General features: G+C 38.2%; 1 protein-coding gene across 1 annotated transcript; it reads right to left on the minus strand.

Moving 5' to 3' along the window:
- Positions 1-1,312: 1,312 nt before the first annotated feature.
- On the minus strand, positions 1,313-23,092 carry LOC139728630 (serine/threonine-protein phosphatase 2A 65 kDa regulatory subunit A beta isoform-like). Its single transcript, XM_071639603.1, has 14 exons — positions 22,972-23,092; positions 19,336-19,426; positions 18,419-18,519; positions 17,526-17,758; positions 16,599-16,746; positions 15,139-15,297; positions 14,186-14,363; positions 12,349-12,460; positions 8,338-8,560; positions 7,009-7,069; positions 5,872-5,945; positions 4,874-5,097; positions 4,372-4,463; positions 1,313-2,483 (listed from the first exon to the last, which is right to left on the minus strand). The coding sequence occupies exons 1-14, from the start codon at positions 23,059-23,061 to the stop codon at positions 2,467-2,469; spliced, it is 1,803 nt and encodes a 600-aa protein (XP_071495704.1). The 5' UTR covers positions 23,062-23,092; the 3' UTR covers positions 1,313-2,466.
- Positions 23,093-24,888: the final 1,796 nt, after the last annotated feature.

Below are 24,888 nucleotides of genomic sequence, written 5' to 3' on the forward strand. Positions count from 1 at the left end.
AAACATGTTTCTCCATGGCTGTCTCCACACACCACCTCTTATAACAAAGTTGCAGCTATTCTTCGATAATTTCTAGCAAAGGTCCATACTTGACTTACCCAAACTGATGTGATGTTGCTTCTGATAATACCACTTTCATTACAGGACAGAGTTGAACACCAGGTGTCTGTCAGGTTGTTGTCTTTTTGCAGTCATTGGGGAAATATAGAATGAAGCTGCAAGATGGGACCCCCTGCCATCCCCTCCCCTCCCCCTCCCCCTCCCCCAGGTGCTTTTACGTTCAAATCGGCCTCTGTTTCTACCCTACTGATAGCTAATGATATCTAAATTGATAAGCTTCTATGTTCTACTTCACAGTAATTGCTCAAATTGTTTTGTCCACATCCTTCCAGTCCTCCGGACAGAAAATAAGTTATATACACACACACAAAAAAAAGACAAGAAAAAAACAACAACAAACAAACATGGAAACAAAGATGAAAAATGTATAATCATCAATAACCCCCCCCCAAAAAAAAAAAAACACTCAAAGTACTCAAAACTAAGTTTGTGTAAATGATCACACTCCTCAAACAGTTTAAGATCATTGCTAGTGAGATGATATTTTGCTGCATAACTTTTTAACATTCAATCAAAAAACAAGACCTCTCCAGCCCTAAGTCTAACTTTATTTCAAAGGTAGAGCGAATCCTACATCACAAACTGCACTGACAAGGCTTATTGTGTCTCCTTCCACAACAACCCAAATCCCCCCCCCCCCCCCACCCACAGTAGCATGCATTCTATGCTAACTGACACAGTGACAGTTCCTTTGCAAACTAGTGTATAGTACTCTAAAGGACTACTGACTATGTGTAATATGCAGTTGAAGACACGTGGCCACGATATACAGGCATGTGGGCAATCTGATTTTATCACATTATATCTGTGATGTCAGTCACAAGTCTCTCATACACACATGGATGCAAATCGTCAAACCATGCTGCTTGATAAACTGTCATATCTCAAGACATTAATGAGTGAAAACAAAACCAACAACAGTGTGCATCATTTTGTTTTGGTTTTATGTTCAGCTAATAATGTAGCTGGCTGGGAAGAAAAAAAAAAATAAAAGAAGAAAAAAAAAATTTGGTGTGCTAGCAGATGAGGCTAAATCTGGTCACTGTGGTGGCTGTAAACAGGTAAGTATTGCCTACATGTATATAATTGGCCTAGCTGCCCCTTACACACATAATTCATCTCCAGTGAAAATGTAGTGGCTTAACATACAGCAGGTAGCCGCTACAAGCAGGTGGCCGCTAAGACAGGTTTGAGGTACTTTGCATGAGTGCATATCACATTACTGCGTGCAATTCATCAACACCAACAGCATGCACTATTCTCGAGACATCTACTCGTAAACCGATTCTTCATCTTTTCCAACTTTGACTTTCTTCTGACTGGTTATCTATTGTCAGTTAAATCTCTCCGAGCATTCATGCCGTGTTCCATCCTCAGTCAATCTATCTATAATAGTTTAGTGAGATCTTGTGACATAGGGTCGAACATTTTCTTCTCTTCTTCATTCATCTCTGTAGGTTTGTTTCTACTCTTTACAGAGCACACTGCTTCTTAATTACATCTTAAAATGCACACAGCATGCCACTTCTACACAATTCCCTAGTGGCAAAACCGATTCTTGCCAAACTTGGAGAACACTTGGTGCAAAGAAGTGCCATACGAAAATATATCTGTACGAGAAATATGATGCCATGTGACAGTGTACACAAGCTCAAGACTCGCGAAAAAAAAGAAAAAAGTACTAAATATAAACATCCATCAAGATCTCTTCACACTGTATAAGTATGGACTCGTCAATGGCTACAAATGGCATCATACAGTATCACTGAGAGAGTTACTTTGCACTCTTGACTTGAATATAATTCGGCATGTAGCTGCATACAAGTCCCTCTAACATTGATGACAAAAAACACATGAAAGGATATGTGACTACAGCATCCAAGATATTAAGCTGTTTTGAATCTGACATGAAATGCGTCCAGTAGTGGAAATGAGATCAAATTGCTTATACAATACTGTTACATAAAATGCTGCTGATCAGCACAGTGCTGAACATCTCTCGTTTGTAGCATCAGCATACCAATACATGGCTTTCAAAACCAACACTTAAGAAACCATGAACATCAAAATTTGTCAGAGTAAATCAACTCACTTCAGTTTGGTGTACTTTTTGCATTCTAGCCAATTCTTTAACCAGTATTATTTACTTTATGATTATCATTCTTACACTGTTATTTTTCTCCTTTTTGTGTGTATTATTTTACCACTGTAGAATAGAAGACAGGTGGGCCATCCTTTCTTCCTTCTTTAGAAGCAGGCTGTGTGCATTGGGAGAATGAAGAGAGAATGCGTTGTGGTAAAGCAGAGGAAGGGTAGATCACCACTCTCTCTGATGGGTTTGCACTTCTATTTTATAGACAGTGCTGTGAGTGAGAGAACAAAAAAGTAGACATACAGACATCGAAATTCACATATACTACAAACATTCGTTTCATGCGGAAAACATTCGAATAAAGAAATGTTTTGCTGTTGATTACATGAAACTGCCACAACTTGCTGACCTAAGAATTTGGTTTTGTTACATAAGAACTTTTGTGTGAATATCATTTTCAAGAATCTTGGCTCCTCGCAAAATTTGAGGTTTCATGCGAGCAAAAATTTCTGGTTTTACAGTACATGTAGTTCAGGTCCCCATCTCAAAAAAGATGTTAGGATAGCAACTCTTGCTGGAATGGGAACTTCCAATAGCAACAGCCAATCAGGAAGCTGGATTCTTGTCGTTATCATGACAATTGCCATCCCAGCAAGAGCTGCGATCATATCAACTTTTTATGAAATGGGGCCCTGGTATATAAAAAAATCAATTTCAAATTGGATCCCTGTTGCGCTTGATTCTAATTTGCATCAGCCGATGGAGAAAAAAAAAATAAAAGTGTGCAATGACTTTTTCTCATCAGTTATAGAATTGTCTAAAGCTGGTAGAAAGTGCTCACTGAACACATCCCTCCGCAAGGCAGCTCTAGTTGGTTTAGAAACCAAAACATCTTACAACTGCAGTTAGTGAATTTGTCATGAAACCTACAAACTTCCCCATTCTGCTTTAGATCCAGAACTCAGTATCCAGATAAAGTGTCGGGAACAAGATAAGAAGTTATGATGTCACACAACTCCTTATATGTCTACAGCACACCTTTTTGACAAAGCATCCTGCGCATTTCCTTCTGAGTTACAGAGCAAATAAAGATAATGTTCCTTTCTCACATCAATGAGTAATCTGGGTGACTAATATTAAAGCTGATCACTTGTACCTTCACCCATTTCTGATCTTTCCTGGAAATTCTTTTAACATGTGTTCACCAACTACTGCATAAAAATGTCAAAGTGGAAATCCATCTCCAAAATAAAGAAACTACAACAGAATAAGATTTAAAAAATACCCTAAAAAATGTTTCAAAAACAACAAAAATCAGATAAGACAAAAATAAAATAATTTTGAAATGTAAATTTTGTTTAAACATTTCTTTACCAGTCCTTACGAATAGTAGAATGAGTGAGCTAATGACGTCATGCAGTCACATGAGCCATATCTCTAAGTCAAATACTCAAAAACTGAGTGATTTGGATGGACATACTGGTAATTTCTATGATTTTCATTAAACAAAAGAATGTTGTCATGGCAACAAAATGTTTGACATAAACAAAAGATGAAGTTTGCATAACTACAAATCATAGTGGTCACATGTGTCAAATTTCAGGTCAAATGTTGAAAAGCTGAGGAAGTAACCTAGAATCATATTTTTTTGATAAACCGATTTTACGATTTTCATTCAAAATATGCTGTTACCATGGCAACATGTTTGACAAAGACAAAAGATGAAATTTGCAAATCTACGTACATTAGCAGTCACATGTACCAAATTTTAAGCCAATTGCCAAAAAATTAGGGAATTGCTGAATCCAAATTATTTTTTGGATGATTTTCATATAAAATATACTCTTGCTAATGGTAACACATTCTCTGACAGTAACCTCCAACGAAAAATAAAGACTGCAAATTTGCATACTATAGCAGTCACATGTGCCACATTTCAAGTCAAGTAATCAAAAACTGAGGAAGTTCGCAGAATTCTTGGTATTTTTGTACAGTTTCCATTTAAGGTATGCTGTCTATATCGCAACACATTGTTAAACAATAAACAAAGGATAAAGTTTGCATACTCATATGCATATTTATGTGCAATTGCTGCATGCAACCTCGCTACACTGAGGTTCCACTGCACCATTTGGCAGAGAATGTTTGAAAAGTCTTACCTGCCATTGCCTCTTCAGCATAGAACTTGACGTCAACATCACCATCGCCACTCAGCTTCTCGAGCACAGGCTTGACGTGGGCCACGCAGAGACTAGAAAATGATGAAAATGAAAGGGGGAAATACAGACTTATACTCGACAATTCCTTTAAACAGGGTGTGGGAATCATTAAACCATGCAATTCAATTGCAAGGATGAACAATCCACTCAAATGACAAACATATGTACAAACACAGCAAACTACTGTATACGCCATATATTTAGCAAGTCTAAATTTTTGCAAATCGGAACTTCCCGACGATTTCGCGAGTGGTTAAATTCGCAATCGTGGAGTCTGAACTATGGAAGACCTGCCAGCTCTATCATAATGCCATATCTAGACCAAGAAATAAAAAAAAATGAGTATTAAAACAAAACTTTATCTGCAGTAGCAGCAGTTACTTCAAATGAAAGCAGAGCAGGACAAAGAGGAACATTCTCCTGCAATACAAAGACTGCATACCTTTGATCAACCTTTGGCCCAAGTTTCTGTAGGGTCTTGGCCACGTTGAAGCGGACATTGGCCACGGCATCGGTGGCCAGTGCGGTGACAATGGGGAGCATGTCCTTGCTCAGTACTTCAGACTCGACGACGTCGATCAGGACGTTGATGCAGAAGAGGCAAGTCATGCGGTGTAGGTAGTTCTGGTCTCGAGACATCTCCAAAATGCGCGGAATTACGGTCCTCTGCAATGAAGTCATTCAAATGCAGGTAAATTTTTAGTACAATGATGAAAGTAAGCACTGAATTGATCAGTGTTTTAGTCGTAGCCATCCATGATAAAAGAAATCATGGGCATACGTTTTCAAGCAGGATTCAAACCTACATGTATGACCTCCTGATCACTGGACAGGCGTCATCTCCCCTAGACCACTGAGCTTCCGCTTGATAGCAGTACTGGTTCTAATCCTTATAGCAAGCAGCTGGTACTGCATAATCATTCACTACAGTAGAAGGTATATTTGAGTGTACAGTGTAGCTTTTTATATCTCACTTTGAGGTTTTTTTGGAGAAATGACAGTATCATGAGAAGTCCATTATAAGAATGATGCCATGGACCATATCTACTTTATCTATACCAGTGTGTAATGGAATTTTCTCCTGCAGCAATCATCACTCAAAGCAAATATAGACATATGAACACATTGCGAGATTATGTTTTAAACAACTATAAACTTTGTTTCCCTAGAACTGCACTTCATCTGGCAGCAATGAGACTAAAAATTAGGGTTCATACAAATACGAACGAGATGTAATTCATGGGTTTTTCAAAGATTTCTCACATACCATATTTCTATGCCTTCTTTCAATTTCCCTTTCTAGTTTTTTTTTTTTTTTTTTTTTTTTTTAACAGCTTATTTTGTCTGCCAATTTTCCACAATAGAAAAAGGAAGAAAGAGCTTCTTTTTTTTTTTTTTTCTTTTTGCCTACATCATCACAGAAGCAAAAACTGTGTTTACCTTTGCCCATGATGCCCCAAACTTCTCTACCAACTTCTTCAGGTTGTTTGTTGCTGCCTCTCTGATTGCAAACACTGGAAAATTGGAAAAATAGGACAGAAACAACATAAACAAAATTTAAATTGTTTGCATTTTACTCTCTCTATAATAACATTTAAGATTAAGAAGAAGAAGAAGGAAAAAAATACATCATAAAAAGAAGACAGGAAAAAAAAAAGTTGGCTTCAAGTGGACTTTCACTACCCATAGTACCATCCAAAAGTATCAAAGTGCACAAACCAAACCAGCTTTTTCTAAAGTAATCTGAAAACATGTCAGGAACATCAAAGTATGTACAGACACCTGTCAATACCCTCACACCATATGTTCACCTAGGTTGATTAGGTATTCTGGCTTACACGTATATATCAATATGTGTGTGTGTGTGTTTGGGGGGGGGGGGGGAGGTTCGGGGATTCTCTCCACATTAGTACAATGCACACACCTATGTAAAAGTGATGACACTTTGCAAATGAATTCAGAATATCATAAATTCACTTTGCCATTTGTGCCCTTCCCTTTTATCTCTAGATGGGTACCTGTATTTATCTATTTATCTATGTATTTATTCATTCCTTCATGATTTCATTCATATAATCATTTACTAACCCATCAATCAATCCATCCATTCATTCATTTATTCATTTATCTATTTTTGTTCTGTGCCTTGAATCACTCTTCTATCACCTTATTTCATCATTCATTTCAGGAGGTAGTTTAAAGTCTTCCTTACATCAGGCAAATGCCAATGGTCATACACTCAAAATCTATGCCAAAAAAAAAGAAGAAAAAAGCAAATAAAAACAATTATTTTCCTTGTTTGGTCCTACTGCTTTTGCCACATAATTTCCATGCTTCTTCCACACTTCTATTTTCAGTACTGAACCATTCTGCTACAACACATATCAACTGAATATCATACATTTGTTCTTTTTTGTCATTTTGGCACATCTGTTCATCTGACTGTTTATTTCACCTCACTTGTAAAGAGAAAGGAATAAAGTATAAAACAAAAGTGGAAATAGGGTCTTCTCGATAACAACTCCACCCCCCCCCCCCCCCCACCTGAACTTCGGCAAATCAGAGTATTTCACTCACCATTGTCTACAAGCCACTGCATGCAGAGCAAGTTTAGCTTTTCATCAAAGAACTCCACACCCTGTACGTGAGAAATAACAAGTGACATCACAAGTGTAATGATGAAATCAACTTTGAGAAGTTCAGCAAAATCAGACAAAGAGAATTGGGGAACTTTTACCAACCCACACTCAGAGTTGAGATTCGAAAATCTTGGAAAGTTCAATTTTCTCATGTTTTCATAAAGTACCGAAGATGGTCGAAACTACACATGTATGCATGCATACTTCGGCTGCTGATGTGCTAGACATTGTCTTGTGCAAAATGTAATCATTATGACAAAAATACATATACACACATTTTTTCTTTTCACTTAATTCATCAACTACATTGATGGAACCTCAAATACATCAATAAAATCCAAATTGCTAGATTACTGTTGACACAAAAGAAGGATGCACTTTGATTTTATGTCAAACTTCATGTCAAATTTAGACTTATGAGGAATGTGTCTATGAGATACATTGGATGACAATAACATTATCTTCATATCCATCTTACTGGCGTATATGTGGTTGCTACTATTATTATCGTTGGCTTGAATGAACGTGAGAAAGTTCTCGCAAGATACAGTGCACTCCCATTACAGGGAAGTCCTCGGGTCTGGCAGTTTTCTTTTGTTATATCGAAATTTCTTTATGACCGACCAAATAAACAATAAAAACACACAGAGTGGACAATGTTGCTGTCTGAATTTTGACTACATTGCAACTAAAATTTTGTTTAATATAAACGTGTTTGATATTACAGGAGTTCGCATGCACAGGCAGTAATATCAAGATGAGTTAACTCTAAATTCATTCACATCTGAAATTTCACCAAAGATCAATGGACATGACTTTATGTTTGATGAAATTATTAAAATCTGATGGCCAAATCTGTCATCTGTTAGATCTAACAGCAGTAGTTTGATTCAATGTTATTAAAACAGAGTAAACAAATTATCTAAACATTGTGCTATTTTTTATTTTGTATTTTTGCAACATTGGTTTAAAGGAAGTGTCAAACCAAGCTGCTTGGGACCAGACATTTCCTCATTGTATCGGGTATCTCATTATTTCCAGCATAACGACAAGAAAGTAACGAAAGGAATTGGACTGTCAAATCTACCATGTTCTATGAAGTATCACACTATACCTTACCTTACTATGTTGAGGTACCACTGTTATTACATTGCACAAAAATACCTAATTCCCCCAAAAAACATACTCCACGCTGACAGCAAGTGGTCTGCCCAGCCTGCCCACGTGGGGCCAAAACGCTGCTCTGGCCTGTTGCAATTTGACTTACCAGCTGGCCGGCGAGCAGGGGCATGTACTCGATGATGGCCAGGCGCACCCGCCATTTGTTGTCCTCAGCGAGCTCGACGATGGCGGGGAGGAGGGACTGGGAGAGCTGCTGGATACCGATGACCTCGTTGACGCAGTCCAGGTTGCTGATGATGTTCAGCCTTACCTCGGGGCACTCGTCCTTCAGCTGGGCCAGGAAGAGGGGCAGGAGGTGCTGGATGGTGCTGGGGGTAGAGACAAGAGGTACTGTAAAAACGAGGAATGTTCACGCGCATTTCAATTTCGCGAATTTCGTGAGAGCCAAGATTTGCGAAATCAAAATGCACATGAAAGTTCTTGTCAACACTATACGCATTGAATGTTAGAGGCGACTTGCGAAAATTTCATGCAGCGAATAAGGCCGTCAGCTCCAATTCGCGAAAATGTCATGCCACGAAAATACCATGTTTTACAGTAGTTGGGGATGGATGAGGAGGTATTTGTTTCAACTTGGGTTTTCTTTCTTCCCAACTACTTCCCCCTCCATCTTTACAACTGAAAGATCTCATGGCTTTTCTAGGCTCTGCTTCATGAAGAGCCTTGAGTAACTGCAGAAACGTTGGTTCATAACTTGCCAAAGTCACATATAGCTAACATGCGACTTGACAGTGGTGTTTCATGAAGTCATTTGTAGGCTAATATAAATACTACTGAAACTCATCGATGTTTTGGTTTTCCACAGCTGTGACTAGTACTCCCTTGAAGGACAAGTCCACTTTCATATACGTGCGGATTACCGGCAAGTGATTGCAGCAATATTAGTAAAACACATCAGTGAAAGTTATGAATTTTTGAAGTTTCAGAGCTGCCACTGCTGTATGAGAAGACTACTACAGCTTGTGATGTCATATGCGTAGAATGGCATAAAGAAAATATAAAGAAAATTCAACATTATTTTCATTTTTCTCGCATAGTAAAGAGCTCTTGACTTGCCTCTTTCTAAAGGCAGGGGGAATAATATAATCCATAACATATGACAGTAACAAGTCAAGGTAATGTGTACTTTTTTTCAAAATATGAAATTTAGTGGAATTCTTCACATTTTCCTTTTTTGTGTGTGTTCTACGCATGTGACAACATGCACTATAGTAGTCTTTTCATCCAGCAGTGACTGCGCAGAAACTTTGAATATGAATAACTTTTGAACAGATTGTCCGATTTTCCTCAAACTTTCACTGATGTGTTCTACTAATATTTCTGCATTCACTCAATCCACGTGTCTATGAAGGTGGACTTGTCCTTAAAGAGTCACTTCTAAATGAGATATTTTCACATTTTCTAGCTTTTAATAGTGATGTTTTGTGAATCATGGTAAAACTTTACTGGCATATATCCTGTACCTTCATTTCTTTATGTTTTATGTGTTAACTATTTTAGGAATGTAAAACATCCTTTATGTGCTATCCAGGGAGTTACGCTTGATTTTCGGAATAAAGTCACATCCTAAAATCTAGCAGTATTTGTACGTCAATTTCAGTCAGTCCAACAAGTTGATTTTCTTCTTCTTTTCTTTTCTTTTTGTTTTTGTTTTTTTTGGGGGGGGGGGGGGGGCATTTGTTGCATGTGTGGCTTGAAATGTGTCAGCATGACTACAGTCTGCAGTGAGATTTGGAGTTAAACAAAGAAAAAGGAAAAGTGAAATAGGCTTGCCAGATTGTTACAGATCTACTTGTATTCATTCTGTTGATTGTACATCTGAATACTCTAGTGTATTGATACAAAAAAAATAAAATCAAATTTCAAGTTTGTTTTGACTGTATTTTTTGATGGGAGTAATATGCTCTGTTGCAAACCTGGCACATGTACCCGTATGTATACTGGTGTGCAAAATAATCTGAGTAATGTTTAGGGTCATTACGCTATTAAAGGTCACAGAGGCTTGGCATAAACAATAGTAAAACTCAAAACCATACTATGACTAAGTATTTTTAAATACCTATCTATGTTGTCGCATGTGAAATACCACCACTATATTGTCGCTGGGGCGGCAAGACCTCGTATCTACAAAATGTCAAATGTTCAGGAGAGCCAAAAAACATGGCGGCCAAAGCACTGGAGCAAATGGGAAAGCCTTTCCTTTGACATGCCATGGTGGCTTCATTTTTGGAGCAAGACAGTTGGGATTTGGACAGGACATCACTTAACCCATCATATGACCTTTAATCCAAAAAAGTCATTTTCACCAAAAAATGCAGATACAAGGTCTTGTCACCCCAGCGACGATATGTGACCGTGCATCACAAAACCAACAAAAAGTTGCATGAATCAATTTCACGTTCGCACTCAAAATAGGTGAAATGGGCAACCTAGACAATCTTTACTTTCCTATTCTTTCTATGAGAGCAACTCTTCGACAAAGTTATAAAGTTTCGGAACAGGGAACAAATGGAAAATGGTGATTTTTGCAGGTTTTTTTAGAACATGGTGCTGTAGAAGAGTGTGATAAGGTATATCTTACAGGCCCCTTTTCATTTTTCTCAAACCCTTTAACACTTCACTTTCAATTCTAATAACTTTATAGAAGATGATACTGCTTTGAAAGGTAATATCAGTCATGAATCGAATGTATTTCTCGGGTGTGCAAAATTTCAATGCAATCTGATAATCCCTTTATTGTGGTTGTTATGGTGATTTACATCCTTTTTTATTATTATTATTATTTTTTTTTTTGTCCTGTTCCCTGTATAGAGCACAGCTTGGTGAGATTAAGCACTTGAATAGAATCTAAACTTCAAAGCTTCTTTTCTCAATAAACACTTTTCCAATGAGTGTACTTTCTGTCCATCATTACAAAAGGAAAGGAAAGCCCATTCATATTGAGTTAGACATAATTTCAAAGCTCAGAATCTGCTTTTTTAGAATCTGTCCTTTACTAAGGAACCATGTTTGGCAACTTTTGGTTGGTTGGGTCACACATAGGTTGTAGATGTTTGTATTCTCTATATGTGTAATATTGATGAAACCGCTCAATAGCAGTAATACCACCAGCATCAAGAATCTATAACATTAACCCGAACTGCTCTTGGGGGGGGGGGCCTCGGAGCCCCCCCCCACCCCTTGACATTTCGCACGATTACTCTGCAACACGCAATGCTCTCGCCGCGATGCTCCATGACTTTTTTCTTTTGAGTTTCCCGCACATTCTGACACCAAATTTGTGACGCCTGGGGGTACGGTTCTGAAGTTACATGACTTTTTGTACATGCACGTGAGGCCAAAAATGGCTAAAAAATGTGATTTTGTGTACAAAGTCAATGCAAATTGAGTTTTTTCACATAGTTCATATAAATATGCTTATTTTTACTCTCAATGGCTAAAATTAGTTTGTTTTAGGAGTATTATGCTTCAAAAAGTTTCTGTGACAAATTTTGTTACAAAAAACAACAGAAACAAAAGGTCGAAAAAAACAAAGAAATACAAAAGAAATTCATGAAACAAGAAAATAAATAAGAAATTAATTTTGATACCGAATTTTTTTTCAAGTACATTTGCTAAGAATGCCACAAAGATTAATTATACAAAAATGAGCACTTTTGGAGCTTTATTTACTGATTTAGATGAAAGATGCTGATTTCTTGCATAAATTATCATAATTAATCAAAATAAAATAACAGAAGTCTATTAGGAAAATTTAAAAACACGATCTTGTAGATTACATCGCACACTACCATTGTGCAAAGTTCCGCGGCGATCGCGCGATCCACGGCCGAGATCTTGGGGGGCCCTTGAGGCCCCCCCCCAGTCTTTCGAGCTACCAAAATAGCCCAGTCTTTTTAGGGTTAAAACTGCATCTAATATAATGCTCAAAGTACAGTGCCAAGTTATCAACACCTCTCTGAAATGCCCAAAACACCTGACTATGAGAAACTAAATTCCATTTAGGCACGAGCATGAAAGTTTATATTAATTTCTTCAACTGTTATATTCTAGTGGTGTTCTCGGTTCATTAGTACATGTACTTCAGTTGTCTTACTTGTCTTTGCCGAGAATTGGTGATAGACCCATGATGACAGACGCGAGGGCGCTCTTCACATGTTGGTTAGCATCTGAAACCAGTCCTGTTGGAACAAATGTAGCAAGAACATCTCAATCATAAGTTCATAACTTGACCTGCCACGATACTGTTGGAATCCAGAAGCTCAGAAGAATGCATGCAAATGCACAATAACATTACAGATGTTTAATGTCTATTACGAACTAACTACACATTGTCAAGGTGCTAGAGCATCTTTCCTCTTCAAGCAGACTCATACGTGTGCAAACGTGATGAAAACCTAAATGACATCAAAATGCTCCATTCTGCTGGGAATGCCTATGTTTTAAGAAAAAAAAAATGATATATCAATCTAATCCTAGCTGGATGACCCTTTCACCTGAAGCAAGGAAAGTCTAACCAGTAGAGATACTGCCTGGTGAATGAACTTTCAGCTAATAGTCTATTGTAATGCACTGACTCGCTCCATGTCCAGGGGGCAAAAAAAGGATTGCAAATTACAGCAACAACTATGATTGGATCATCAGATTATCATAAGATGGGGCATACTCATCAAAAACATTGTATTCGCGATAAATTTCATATCAATGTATTGCCGACTGTTTTGTCAAGTTCTCAAGGGTGTCCATGCATACTTTATGCATCACATTAGAAACTAGATATATCGCTATGGCGACTGATATGCCTCCGCCATAATGCATGGTTCTCCTAATAGGTCTATAGTACAATGTCCTGACAATGTGTGATGACAGTTTCACACAATTGGCAAAATATTAAAATGACAGGTTTGCCACAAATGTGCTGAATGTCACTTTCCTAGAACTAAGTTCAATTGGATGAATGACTAAAATGTCAGAATGCAGGTATTTGGGAACTGATGATTTTTACTTGACTTTTGACCCTTTTATAAGTTTATGCATTGAGTAATTTTCAAGGTATTGAGAAAAAGTATAATTTTAGTATCAAATGGGAAATAGCATTATCTAAACCTGGCCTTTGACCTTTGACCTCACAGTTCCAAAGAGAATCGCTGTTAGGTGAACATGCATAAATATGTAAGTTTCATGATGATACCTTGAGTTACTTTGAGATATGGAGGAAAAAGTGCAATTCAGCACTTTTACTTGACCTTTGACCTTCTGACCTTTGACCTTTGGCAAGAAACTTCCTACAGCATATATATTGGGTAATACATGTATACATCAAGTTAAAAAGAAAAAAAAAACCTTCAGGCATTGCATAAATATAAGGAAAGAAGTGATATTTTGAGGAGTTGACCTTGACCTTTGACCCATGACCCCCAACTTCACTAGATAATCACTGCCCATCGGTACAAGCAATATACTAAGTTCCATGAAGATACCTTGAACCATTTGCGAGATATGGAGAAAAACATTGAAATTTCATTTTTTTCACAAAATAATCTGTGACCTTTGACCTTTGACCCTGTGACCCTAAAATCCACACAAAGTATTATCCCCCAAGGATACACCCTCATACCAAGTTTGATGTAAAACCACCACACGGTTCTTGAGATATCGACAAAAACAAAACGGACGGACGGACGGACGGACGACGGACGGACGGACGGACGGACGACCCGAAAACATAATGCCTCTGGCCACTTCATTGCGGAGGCATAAAACGGGGACATAAACACCCAATGGCCATGGCATGCATCCTGTGATTACATGTGGGTTGGCATAGAGTAGGCACTCGAATGGGGAATTTTGTGTCATCCACCTGCGATAACATCAATATTAATTTCCCTGCCTGCTACCAAGGAGTGGCCCTTCAGTTCTTCTCACCTTGACACAGGGGAGTATGCTGGTCATGATGATCTGTTCCCTCGCGCCCGGAGAGAGCTTATCACAGAACGCCTTGACTTTGTGGGAAGCTGCGGCCCGCACCTCGGCCTCGCAGTCCTTCAGAAGGCTCTGGAAGGCCGGGACCAGGTCCTGCTTGGTGATTTCCGGCCCCACGGCATCTTGCAGCTGTCGGATGATAGAGGTCCACAAAATAATGCATTGCAGCACATGAGGAAATCATTGCAAAGGTCAAAGTCGTACCCCATAATGCATTTATAAATCAATAATGCACTGCTATAACAATAACATTAACACTGTATGTCTGTGTGTGTGTGTGGGGGGGGGGGGGGATAGTCAGAGGAACTAAAAATTATGTAAAATAAAGACAGAAAGGAACTTTCAAAAATTCAATAATCAGTGGGAATTATACAATATGAAGGAAGTGTAGGTAATATTCATTATACACATAACTGTACGGATAATGAGATAACATTCAAGTGATCACAAAACAACCACAATGGTTTAGTTGGATACACATGTATGCCACGCAATGGCAAATTATTGTAATTTTCTTTCTGTCCCACCCCCATCCAACATACATAACATACTGTAAAACCAGAAGCATCTGCCGCATGTAACTCTCGCAAATGGGAGTTGATGGCCTTTTTTGCTGTATGAAACTTTCATGAACTACTGCTGGCATTCAATGCATCATGTAGAAAAAAAAAAACCACTTTCACATCCATTTTACTTTTATGATTTTAAGCTCCTTGCGAAATACATGAAATTTTCATGTACATGAAAATTTCTGGTTTTACAGAAGGTAGGTGTATACTAAAGCACAAGGTGTATACTTAAGGTGTATACTAGGTGTATACTAGGTATATACTAAAGCACAAGGTGTATACTTTAGGTGTATACTAGGTGTATACTAGGTGTATACTAAAGCACAAGCTGTCACCTCGTTGAACTTGTCTGCCACCATGTAGCGGACCCGCCAGGATTTGTCCTCTGCGCAGCATCGCATCGTCGGCATGATGAGATTTTCGGTGTCCTCGTTGGAGAGAAGGGAGGCGATGCTGACACAGGCCTCCACGGCCAACAGTCTCACTGAGTCCTGCTTTGAAGTGAAGAGGGAGGGAGCAAAGTAAAAACCAACACACCAAAATAATGGGCTGTCTTTTTGTTTCTGGGTAGCAATCGCAGGTTTCCCTTAACCCTTTGAGGATGGACCGATTTTGCTACAACACACATTTCCCATAGACATTTGCCCGAGTATACTTGGGACTCGTCCTCAACGGGTTAAAGAAGCAATGTCCCGAGACCTTTGAAAGTAGAATAGTACCACTGAGGCAGACCTCAGAGCCCTACAGTCTCAAGAAGTGTCCATTTTGAGAATAAGGACGAAGATTTGGCCTGATGAGATTTCCAACTAAATATGTGTACAAAGTGATACAGCAAATGATAAGATAGCAATGTCAGAGCAAGCTCCTGCCCACTCTGCAATGACAAAAAATTTGGGTAAGAAAAAAAAATCAAATCATGGCAATATTTTCAATTTGTTACATGACTTTTTGTGAGTGAACATGGGGAGGCAGTATGCATTGGCTATGAACTGTAAAGGTGACAAGCACGGATTCAATCCTACTCGGTTTTCTATCTTGGTGAAATTTCAACCATACTAGCGTGCCTAGTTATCTGCTTGACACCAGACTGTCGTCACTCACATATAATGAATGCATACAAGTGTACGGAACGTAGCAGTTAATACAGAAAATTCACATTCTTAGTTCCCTCAACATGCAGACGCATGGATCTCTACCTAAACACAGCATACAGTGGACTCTCGTTACAACGAAGTCCTCGGGACCGGCAGTTTTCTTTCGTTATATCGAAATTTTGTTATAACCGAACAAAGAAACAATAATAAACATGGCGCAGATATTTCTGCGGCCTGAAAATTTTCTTCGTTGTAACCGGAATTTTGTTCTAACCGTGTTGGTTATAACAGGAGTGCACTGTATACGGCTAACAGGTGGCCAGTGTCCTACCAGCTGTTGAGGATAAACAGTTTGCACCTAAAGTATGCCACTTTCCTGACAACAAAGTTATTTCATACAAGAGCAAGGTGGCTGCCAATACCTGCAGATAAGAATAAAACTATATTGAAGCAAAAATAAAAGTTTTTCTTTTTTTATGCTGTTTGATCCTGATGGTATTTCTGCTGCTGAAGACAAAAAAACAACAACAAAACTCATATTGGTTAAAAAAATATAAAAGCGCACATAGTAAACATGCTGATTAAAACTGCCAAGAGAGACAGTATGTTTGTGTCAAAAAACACCATAAAACATCATAACAATGTTGTAATTGTGAGCTCTGTATTGGTATTTGCTAGCCTTACACTCCATGTATCATTACCTGCTCATCACTGGCCAAGCTGTTGAACATAGGAATGAGGTCTGACTTGATATACTCAGGCTCCACGACCTTGGCAAATTCACCCAGCTTGCTGGCTGCTGCTCTCCTTACCATAGGGGTATCATCGCCACATAAACAGTTGAACATCCTGGGATGGGAATGATCACACATTTTGTCTCGTGTTCATTTCCTTTAAGTCTTTTTAATTTTTTCTTAAACAGTTTTTCTTACAATAAGTCCAGATTGTGTTTATGTTGACCTCAATGATTGAATTAACGTCTGACAAAAAGCGTTGATGAAAGTTTCATCAAAAATAGATATTCAGATTAATACATTACATATATTCAGTTTAATGTGAAATTGAATGTTTCATATTTTCACCGAACACACAAAAAAAATTAGATAATGTCGTCACCTCACAACACGCCAACTGATATACGCAATAATATTTAATAGAATTGTGTTGTTTGATGATGTAGCAACTGGAACAATTTTCCCCCTTGAAGTCATTGTTGGTAGGCTAAATACAATACTACACTAATTTAATGTCCCAGAAAGCATAAATTTGATTTTAACTGATTTCAGGTCAAAAACCAAGAAAATTTAGTGCAGATTGTGTACAGTTCAATGGAAGAATCCCCATTACCAAATCGATGCCACATTCTGGCAGAGCAGATTGTTGTACTTTTTCCCCCTCATTTTCAAGGGGTATAAACCCATCAAAGTGAAATATCCATGAATACATTAAGTCTCTTCAGATGTACATGTAGGAGCCAGCTTATGCATGCAACCTGTCACACGAATTGCCTTTAATAAATTGCACTGCTTTGGACAGGCAGTGGTCATACAATTGTACATCCCACATGACAGAGGAGGTACATGCAGTTTGTGTGGGAGAGACAAAAACTTGACGAAAAACAAACTCACGCTCGTAATTCCCCCTTTATTGTCGCATTACACCTGGTGTAGCAGACGCTGAAGAGGCCGCACGCGGATGTCCGCGACGTGAACCAGTCACCCGCCGCCAGGCGCTTCACCATGGGTACAAAGTGTGTTTCAAGATCTGCCTGGGAGTGCTCCTCCGACAGCTTCCGGAGGCTCTCCACTGCTTTGTCTCGCACAACCGTTTCCTCAACTGTGGCTAGGCTCTCAAGAGGAGCCTAGCAAAGGGGAAGTTGTTCAGAAAATTTGTCAGTCACAGAAAAAGTTACACCTACAATTGTATCACCACGTAAAAACATTCACATCTTATCTAAAATAAACAAAGTACAGTTTATGCCAAAACATTTCACCAAGGTTTCAGTTTTGTGTGTGTGTGTGTGTGTGTGTGCGAGAACCTTGTACACCTTGATTCTCACAAAATCAAAATCAATAACATATACAATGTATTTTAATCTCAAATTTATTTTTCTGTAACACTTCACATCTCAAGGGTGGAAAACTGTTAACTTTCCTTGTATTGGACAATACTTTTTGTCATTCCACCACAACACGTATGAGTTCTGGATTATGATGTTAATCACTCTTGACACTGTCTAACAAATCCTGACTGCTAAAGTTTAGTAGTGAAAAGTGATACTAAAGCAAAAAAAATCACAATACAAAAATTATCGTATGTACTACAGCATAATTTTAATTGTAGGTCTTTATACATGTACTTAATGTCATTTCATTGTGTTGTGGAGTTATGTCACATTAGGAGTGTGAGGGACTTTGAACATGTATGTACAATGTAAATACAATTATTTCATCTTTATGACTATAGATTTTTTTTTTAAAGTCTGTATTCATTGGTGATCACATGCATTGTCTTGACTTACCAATAAACAAGGTACATGTTCTTGGCCACCAACTAATGGAGTAAAAGTGCCCAACTGCTCAGCAAGTGCCAAAAGAACTTCATCCTCGTCATAAATAGTATCTGTTCATGGAGAAAAGATTTGACATGAGGGAGTGATTACTAAATAAGTATTGGTCTGTGTCACAGAACAGAAGAGTTCTTGAAAATCAATTCATACAATGTATACTTTGTACAAGCATGTACATGTAGAAACAGACCCATACAGCTGTCATTAACTTTCTACCACACATAAAATGTTAGTACATACATATGTACAATACAAAAATCTACATGCAATCTATGTAATGAGCACACACATCACCACAGAATATGCAGAGTCCATCCATAAGTAAAATAATCTATCACATCAAAAACTGGTTGATGGAGAAATGATTCTGTGTAAAGAAAATAATGTAATTGGCATGCTATGCAGTCTCAACTTTACACTGTAGTAAAAGTACAACACATTCCCTCCACTCCTTACTGACAAGGTAGTATTCCATGTAATTCTCCTGCCTTCTGAAAGAGGCAAGTACTCTGTTATCACGCAAGAAAAGTAAACATATGATGTACTTGTATGTTGAATCTCCTTCATATTTTCTTTAGGTACCGCTCTGCGCATGTGACATCACAAGCTGTACTGTAGTAGACATCTTCTCATACAGCATGTGGTGGCAATGAAACTTCATAAAATCCATACACTGTAACTCATCTATAACCATCAAGCTCCATCACTTCATATTGCTGCATATTGATGCATATTTTAAATGTAATATTATTCATCATTTGTCTTTCCTTTTTCACATGATAAGGAGAGTCACTAATTAAAAAGAGAGAATCAATACTATCTCACAATAAACACATGTACAGAAAATCTCTTCATTAACACAAACTCACCAGTGAGGAATGGTATAAGTTCTCCACGGCTTCTCTCTACACCAAGTGCTAATGCAATAGTTGACAACTTCTTTATACTGTTTAGCCTCCTCTGAAAAAGACAAACATTAATGAACAAAAATAAAATAAGAACAGAAGGCATCAATAAAAGCTCACACAGCATTTCACTTAATACTGCAATTGGATGGTCGATTGGAACTCCCCACGGTACACACATTACATGTACATCAATGTACAGTACAGAACCAATGCCATACCAGTGGTACAAAGTGTACATACACATTCACATTCTGACATACAGAATATTTACACAGAATCTACAATCTTACGTTGTATAATTTACTATGAAACTGCAAATATAGACAGAGATACACATAAGTGTACATACTGATCTACAGTACATGTACTTGTATTAGGTGTATACAAAAAACAAAAAAATTCCCACTTTTGATCCTTAATAGGTTGAAAACTATATATCAAATAACTTGTCATTAGTATGAGTGATAGCTTAATAGTGTACAATTTACTTGGAGGTGATGTGAATAAGAAAGCATGAATCATTTTCATTAAATCCATGGTTAATTTTAAAGTTAAGTTCCAGATTTTGGTCAAATTTGAACCCTCTGCACAAAATTGAACTTTACACAGGAACAGATGATGTGTACATTGTATGTGAGTGTGTGAGTGTGTGTGAGTCCTGTCACAGATGCACTGTGGGATTCCTCGGGAGCATTGTCGCTTCTGATTGGTTTGCACGTTTCTCAGTTCCATGAGATTCAATGCAATTTTCGTTTGCTTTTCTTTTGTTGCTGCTTTTTTCTTCAGTTAAAACAACTCTAACAAAAATAGTTTAAAACTTCTAAATTTTACTGATTTGCAGTCATTACAGTCATGGTTCACCACTGCAAAGGCTTCAACGTGCTGGTGACATTTCCTAGTCTTTTGTTTTTTAAGGCTTTATATTCTTTCACCCTTGTCAAAATCTTCTTTCACGCACACACACACCCTCGCTCATAAGCATGCGCATGCATACACACACACACACACACACACACACACCATGAACAAACACAACTGAATCTTAACCGCTACCTCGACTCAGTACGAGCTGAGAAAGGCAGAAAAGAGTATGATCTTTTTAAAGATACCATAGAAGAACTTGCTCTTATCGCTGTGAGATAGCTACATTCAGATCAATAGCAGCACTCGTTGCTGTGAACATGCTTTGTATGGTACTGTTTTGCACACCGTGCCGCACTGTCTGCTCCTGTGCAACGCAGTTGTCACAGAGTGAGATAGCTGCGATCGACATGGATTCCAACAAGTGTAAAAGTGTCGAAACAGTGAAAAATTTCTTTATTGACGTTACTGTCCAAGTTGAGCTTTCTACGGCAAGTACTGGACTTGAATCTCACTCAGATGCAAATATTCGAGGCTGTGAATGTTGGATATTTAGAGCAAGTTTGTGCATGTTTGGAAATTGGAGATCATTTGACAAACAGGTATGAGGTAGGCCTATTATAAAGTAGACCTACACTACAGCTGTACAGTACACTAGCGCCGAAGATTCTTGCAGACTAAACCATAAAACTGGAATTTAGTTAAAGTTGGCATCCTGATCCTGTGAGGCAGTGTGCGAAACTGTACTAGCACCAAAACTCTTTTGCCAAGAGCAATTTGTACTGACCGATAGGTCTAACAGTTAACGTTAGGCCTTAACTTACAATGTATGGTAGCTCTACTACGTGTACATATCCACCACCCTTTTCAAAACCGACCACATAGTTTTGGCGCACAGAACGCTTAGTACGCACTGCACTGCGCACAGAGCACATAAAAATGTATTGGCTTTGACCATTGATGAGGATGTGTGGGAAAACGCGAAAATTCACTGTTCATTAATGGTTTTAATCAAGGACAAAATTTCGAATGAATATTTTCACCGAATCGTAATGTAATATCAATGCATTTTCTAAAAAGCTTCGTACAACACGGTGCTCAATACAACTCGGTTTGTGTGCACTGTCAATGGAAAAACAGCGGTCGATCTAAAAAGGAGCGGCATCGCGAGGAGCTGAAACGAGGCCACGCAAGTTCGATGGCGATATTTTTGCACTGAAACTTCGAATTGAAAAGGGAACGGCATTTGATAGTGCTGGATTTTCTCAATCACGTAGGTTAAGTTTTTACGTGAATTTCAGTGTTAAATATTCTTATCAAGCAAATAAAGATTAGGCGGTCGATGTGGAGACTATAGTAGGTCCAACCATACTATTCATATTTTATCCTGTAATAACTGTTACGTTAGTGTTAGGGTCCTAGATCATGTAGATTCTAAATTATTATGTGTTTACTACTGACCGTAGACAGAAAGATCCGTCTGTCCGGAGGAGTCTTTTATATTTTTGACGTTATCGTTCTCCTCCGTAGACAGACGGAAGGTACTGTATTAGTACCCATCGCTGTGTGGATGTTCTTAACCACTGTCTCTATGGAAAATTGGGTGAGGTACCTCACCCTTCTCGATTGCATCTAATTCACGGACCTAGGTCAGCAAATTTAAGCTTGTATAGCAAAATGAACATTTCAAGAATGCACTACACTCACCAGATTAATAATGAATAATCCAACATTTTGGTAGAATTTTCAACGTAAAACACACATCAACTAGCCCATCGCGTCGTTACGTTCAAACTGCAGAAACATACTACAGTATGAATCCGTTAGCCAATCACGTGCGAGGTACAGTAGTTTCTACATGTTTTTTCACTAAAAAAACAAGTACGTGTGTAGAAACCTCGCAAGTAGAAACACGCAACCTACAGATTCAAAATGGCAACTTACACAGTTACAGCTAGCGAACGGCGATGTTGCGATATGGATAAAATTTCTGCGTTATAACCTACAGGTGCTGTAGTTACTGTATTTTGATTGCACAATGTGAGAAATTTACCCCAAATATTGCTGCATAATGTGTCATGCCATGTCAAACTTGTTTGAATGTAAAAAAGCTGTCTGAAAATGAAATTTGGTTTATCGCAACGTTTGATCTGTGCGCGACTGCAATAAGCTGCTCCACACAGGAGCCGGAATCATTGACTTCGGTCTGTATACGGAGGGGTCCCCTAGTGAAGCCAGACGCAGTCTCTGCAGAACATTCCCTGACGACAAGATACAGACCAATCTTTCGGTCAATGCTGACCGGTAATTCTACTGGAGTGTTAGACTGTTTGTGTTCTGCTCACACTCGGCTCATCCTAAGGAGTCACTTCTAGAAATCTAGATCTAGATAATCAATGTTCTAACGTTGTTAGAGGTGTAGATTTAGAACCCAACGTTGGGGTCATGGACATTATTGCATGGGCATGTATCAAATCATCTCTCCATCAGTAAATCACTCAGCAGACTCAGTATCACATACATAGAAACATACGCTCAGTGACAGCAGTAAGCACCGTGTTGTCACGGCACCGCGCTGATTGCTAATGCCACACAGAGTGCACAGTGTTGTGCACAGTGTTGTGGATCCTATACAGCACGCACATGAAGTTACAAGGCACATAAATTCCTTTCGGTGTTGGAGAAATACCCAAAATCTATTTGTTCTGGCATCAGATATAGTTTGTCCAACTTTACCTGAACATCTTCGTTCCTAAGCTCGTCAATGAGCACAGCAATTGGATAAAGAGAGTCATCTGCCGTACACTGATCACTTGTTGACGCCATTTTGTCTGTATTTACGCCGGTATCTCGTGAATTGACGGGTTTCAAATGGGAATAGAGCTATAGAGTACCCGGATGAGCGCGTACGTTTTTGCGCACACGTTTTCTCTTGACAGCAGGTAGAGCGAAGGTCGGAGGTTGCGCACGTACGAACTGTGTGCATCTCGCGGGTTCTAGAAGGTGCTCCTGTGTCACAAGCTCAAATAATCATTTAGTAATAACACTATCTTGTCAGAAGACAGATCGACTTCATGTATAATCCAGCATGGATCAGATTGCTCATTTTGTTTGGATAATTTACTATCATCAAGGAGGTTGTTTTTTTCGGCATTTGTTTGTTTGTTTGTTTGTTTGTTTTTTCTTGTATCTTTGCAAAATAACTCAAAAAGTTGTGAACGGAACTGGATGAAACTTTAACCGGGAAAGTAGATAATGATATACAAGGAACAGATGACTGAATTTGGTAGAGATCCGATTAATGAATTTGTGAAGGATTTTTATTCATTTATTTTTCGTAACCTTTTGGTAAGAAGGGCCTACTAATTCCATGGACTCATCTATGTGCTTCTCAGTGTCCATGCATGGTTATCGTTCATGCACTTATATTGTTATGTAAACATGAGTGTATCAATATCACGATTGTTATTATCAACAGTGTTCATAATTGTTAGGCCCTACCTTGTTTTAATCAGTTGAAGGTTGATAAAATACATTGAATTGAAATTGAATTGAAATAGGTCCTAATGGCAGACCTATACGTGCCTCTCCAATCATGTGATTTTAATAACACTAATGGAAATTACGAAGATGAGGTGTTTTTTTTTTCTCTAAGAATTTATTATCCAGTTTGCTTTGTTTGCATTTTTCATACCTTTGACAGTTATTTTTATTTTACACTATATAGGATCCTATCTGTGATGGATTTGGCGATACACTATAGGCCTAGGATTATAAGGCCTATTGTCTTGACACAGATTGAGTTCACAGATCATTAGCAAACTGGGTTGTGTAATTATATAGGCCTGTGTAGGTCCTTATATATAGGCCTTGTAGATTATGTATAATAATCAGGCTTGACAATGGGGTTATTACGATTGATATTTTGCATTTCCACTTGGCACAGATGTTCCTTTCTTGGGACAAATGTTTACCACAAAGAGACACTCTGCAGGCGGTATAGACTAATAAGACCCAGTTTCATAATTTATGCAAATTAATATACGTAAAAATATTTTTGATGTTAAGATTTGAGGAAAATAAACTAATCCTTTAACTTGAAATTAATCAATGTAAAACCGTATGCAAATTACCTTTATAACAATAAAGAAGCATATAACCGAGGGTCTGCATCCGACCGGGCCTTCGGCGTAATGTTATCCTGTATCTACTTGGGGCTGGTCGTATTATGTCAGTAGAGGGAGCTATAAAGCACGTGAGATCGCGTGAGATTTTCATAGAAAGTTTGATGAACCAGGAACCCTTGTCAAAATAAAAATTATAGCAAGAACAATGATTGATTGAAGCAGATATCTGCATTGCAGTGGTTTGAGTGACGTAAAGTGAATGAAATATATGTATTTTTATAAACAGGAATAACCAAACATTTCAACTGTTGGTCCTGATATTGCAATGATCTACTTTTCTAAAGTGGACTATATAGTATGATAAAAAACGTGCTAAAATGTTGAAGCTACACAACTGCAATAAGTTTTGCGAGAAAACCGGCGATTTGGTAAAGTAGTAAAAAGAAAAAAGAAAATTGCGAAAATGTCATTTTCATTGTGTTGTGGTCACCAATCGATTTTCTGATTCAGAAAATGATGTCAACTA

The sequence above is a fragment of the Diadema antillarum genome, unplaced genomic scaffold, assembly GCF_040938485.1.
Source record: "Diadema antillarum isolate AM-2024a unplaced genomic scaffold, OU_Dant_1.0 scf00000001, whole genome shotgun sequence".
In the NCBI taxonomy this organism is placed as follows: Eukaryota; Metazoa; Echinodermata; class Echinoidea; order Diadematoida; family Diadematidae; genus Diadema; species Diadema antillarum.

Coding starts and splice junctions, on each gene's coding strand:
- LOC139728630 (XM_071639603.1), bottom strand. CDS start 23,061: ATGGCGTCAACAAGTGATCAGTGTACGGCAGATGACTCTCTTTATCCA. Junction 12,461..14,185: donor CATGACCAGCATACTCCCCT/GTGTCAAGGTGA, acceptor CTTATGATTGAG/ATGTTCTTGCTACATTTGTT. Junction 8,561..12,348: donor CCAATTCTCGGCAAAGACAA/GTAAGACAACTG, acceptor CTCTACCCCCAG/CACCATCCAGCACCTCCTGC.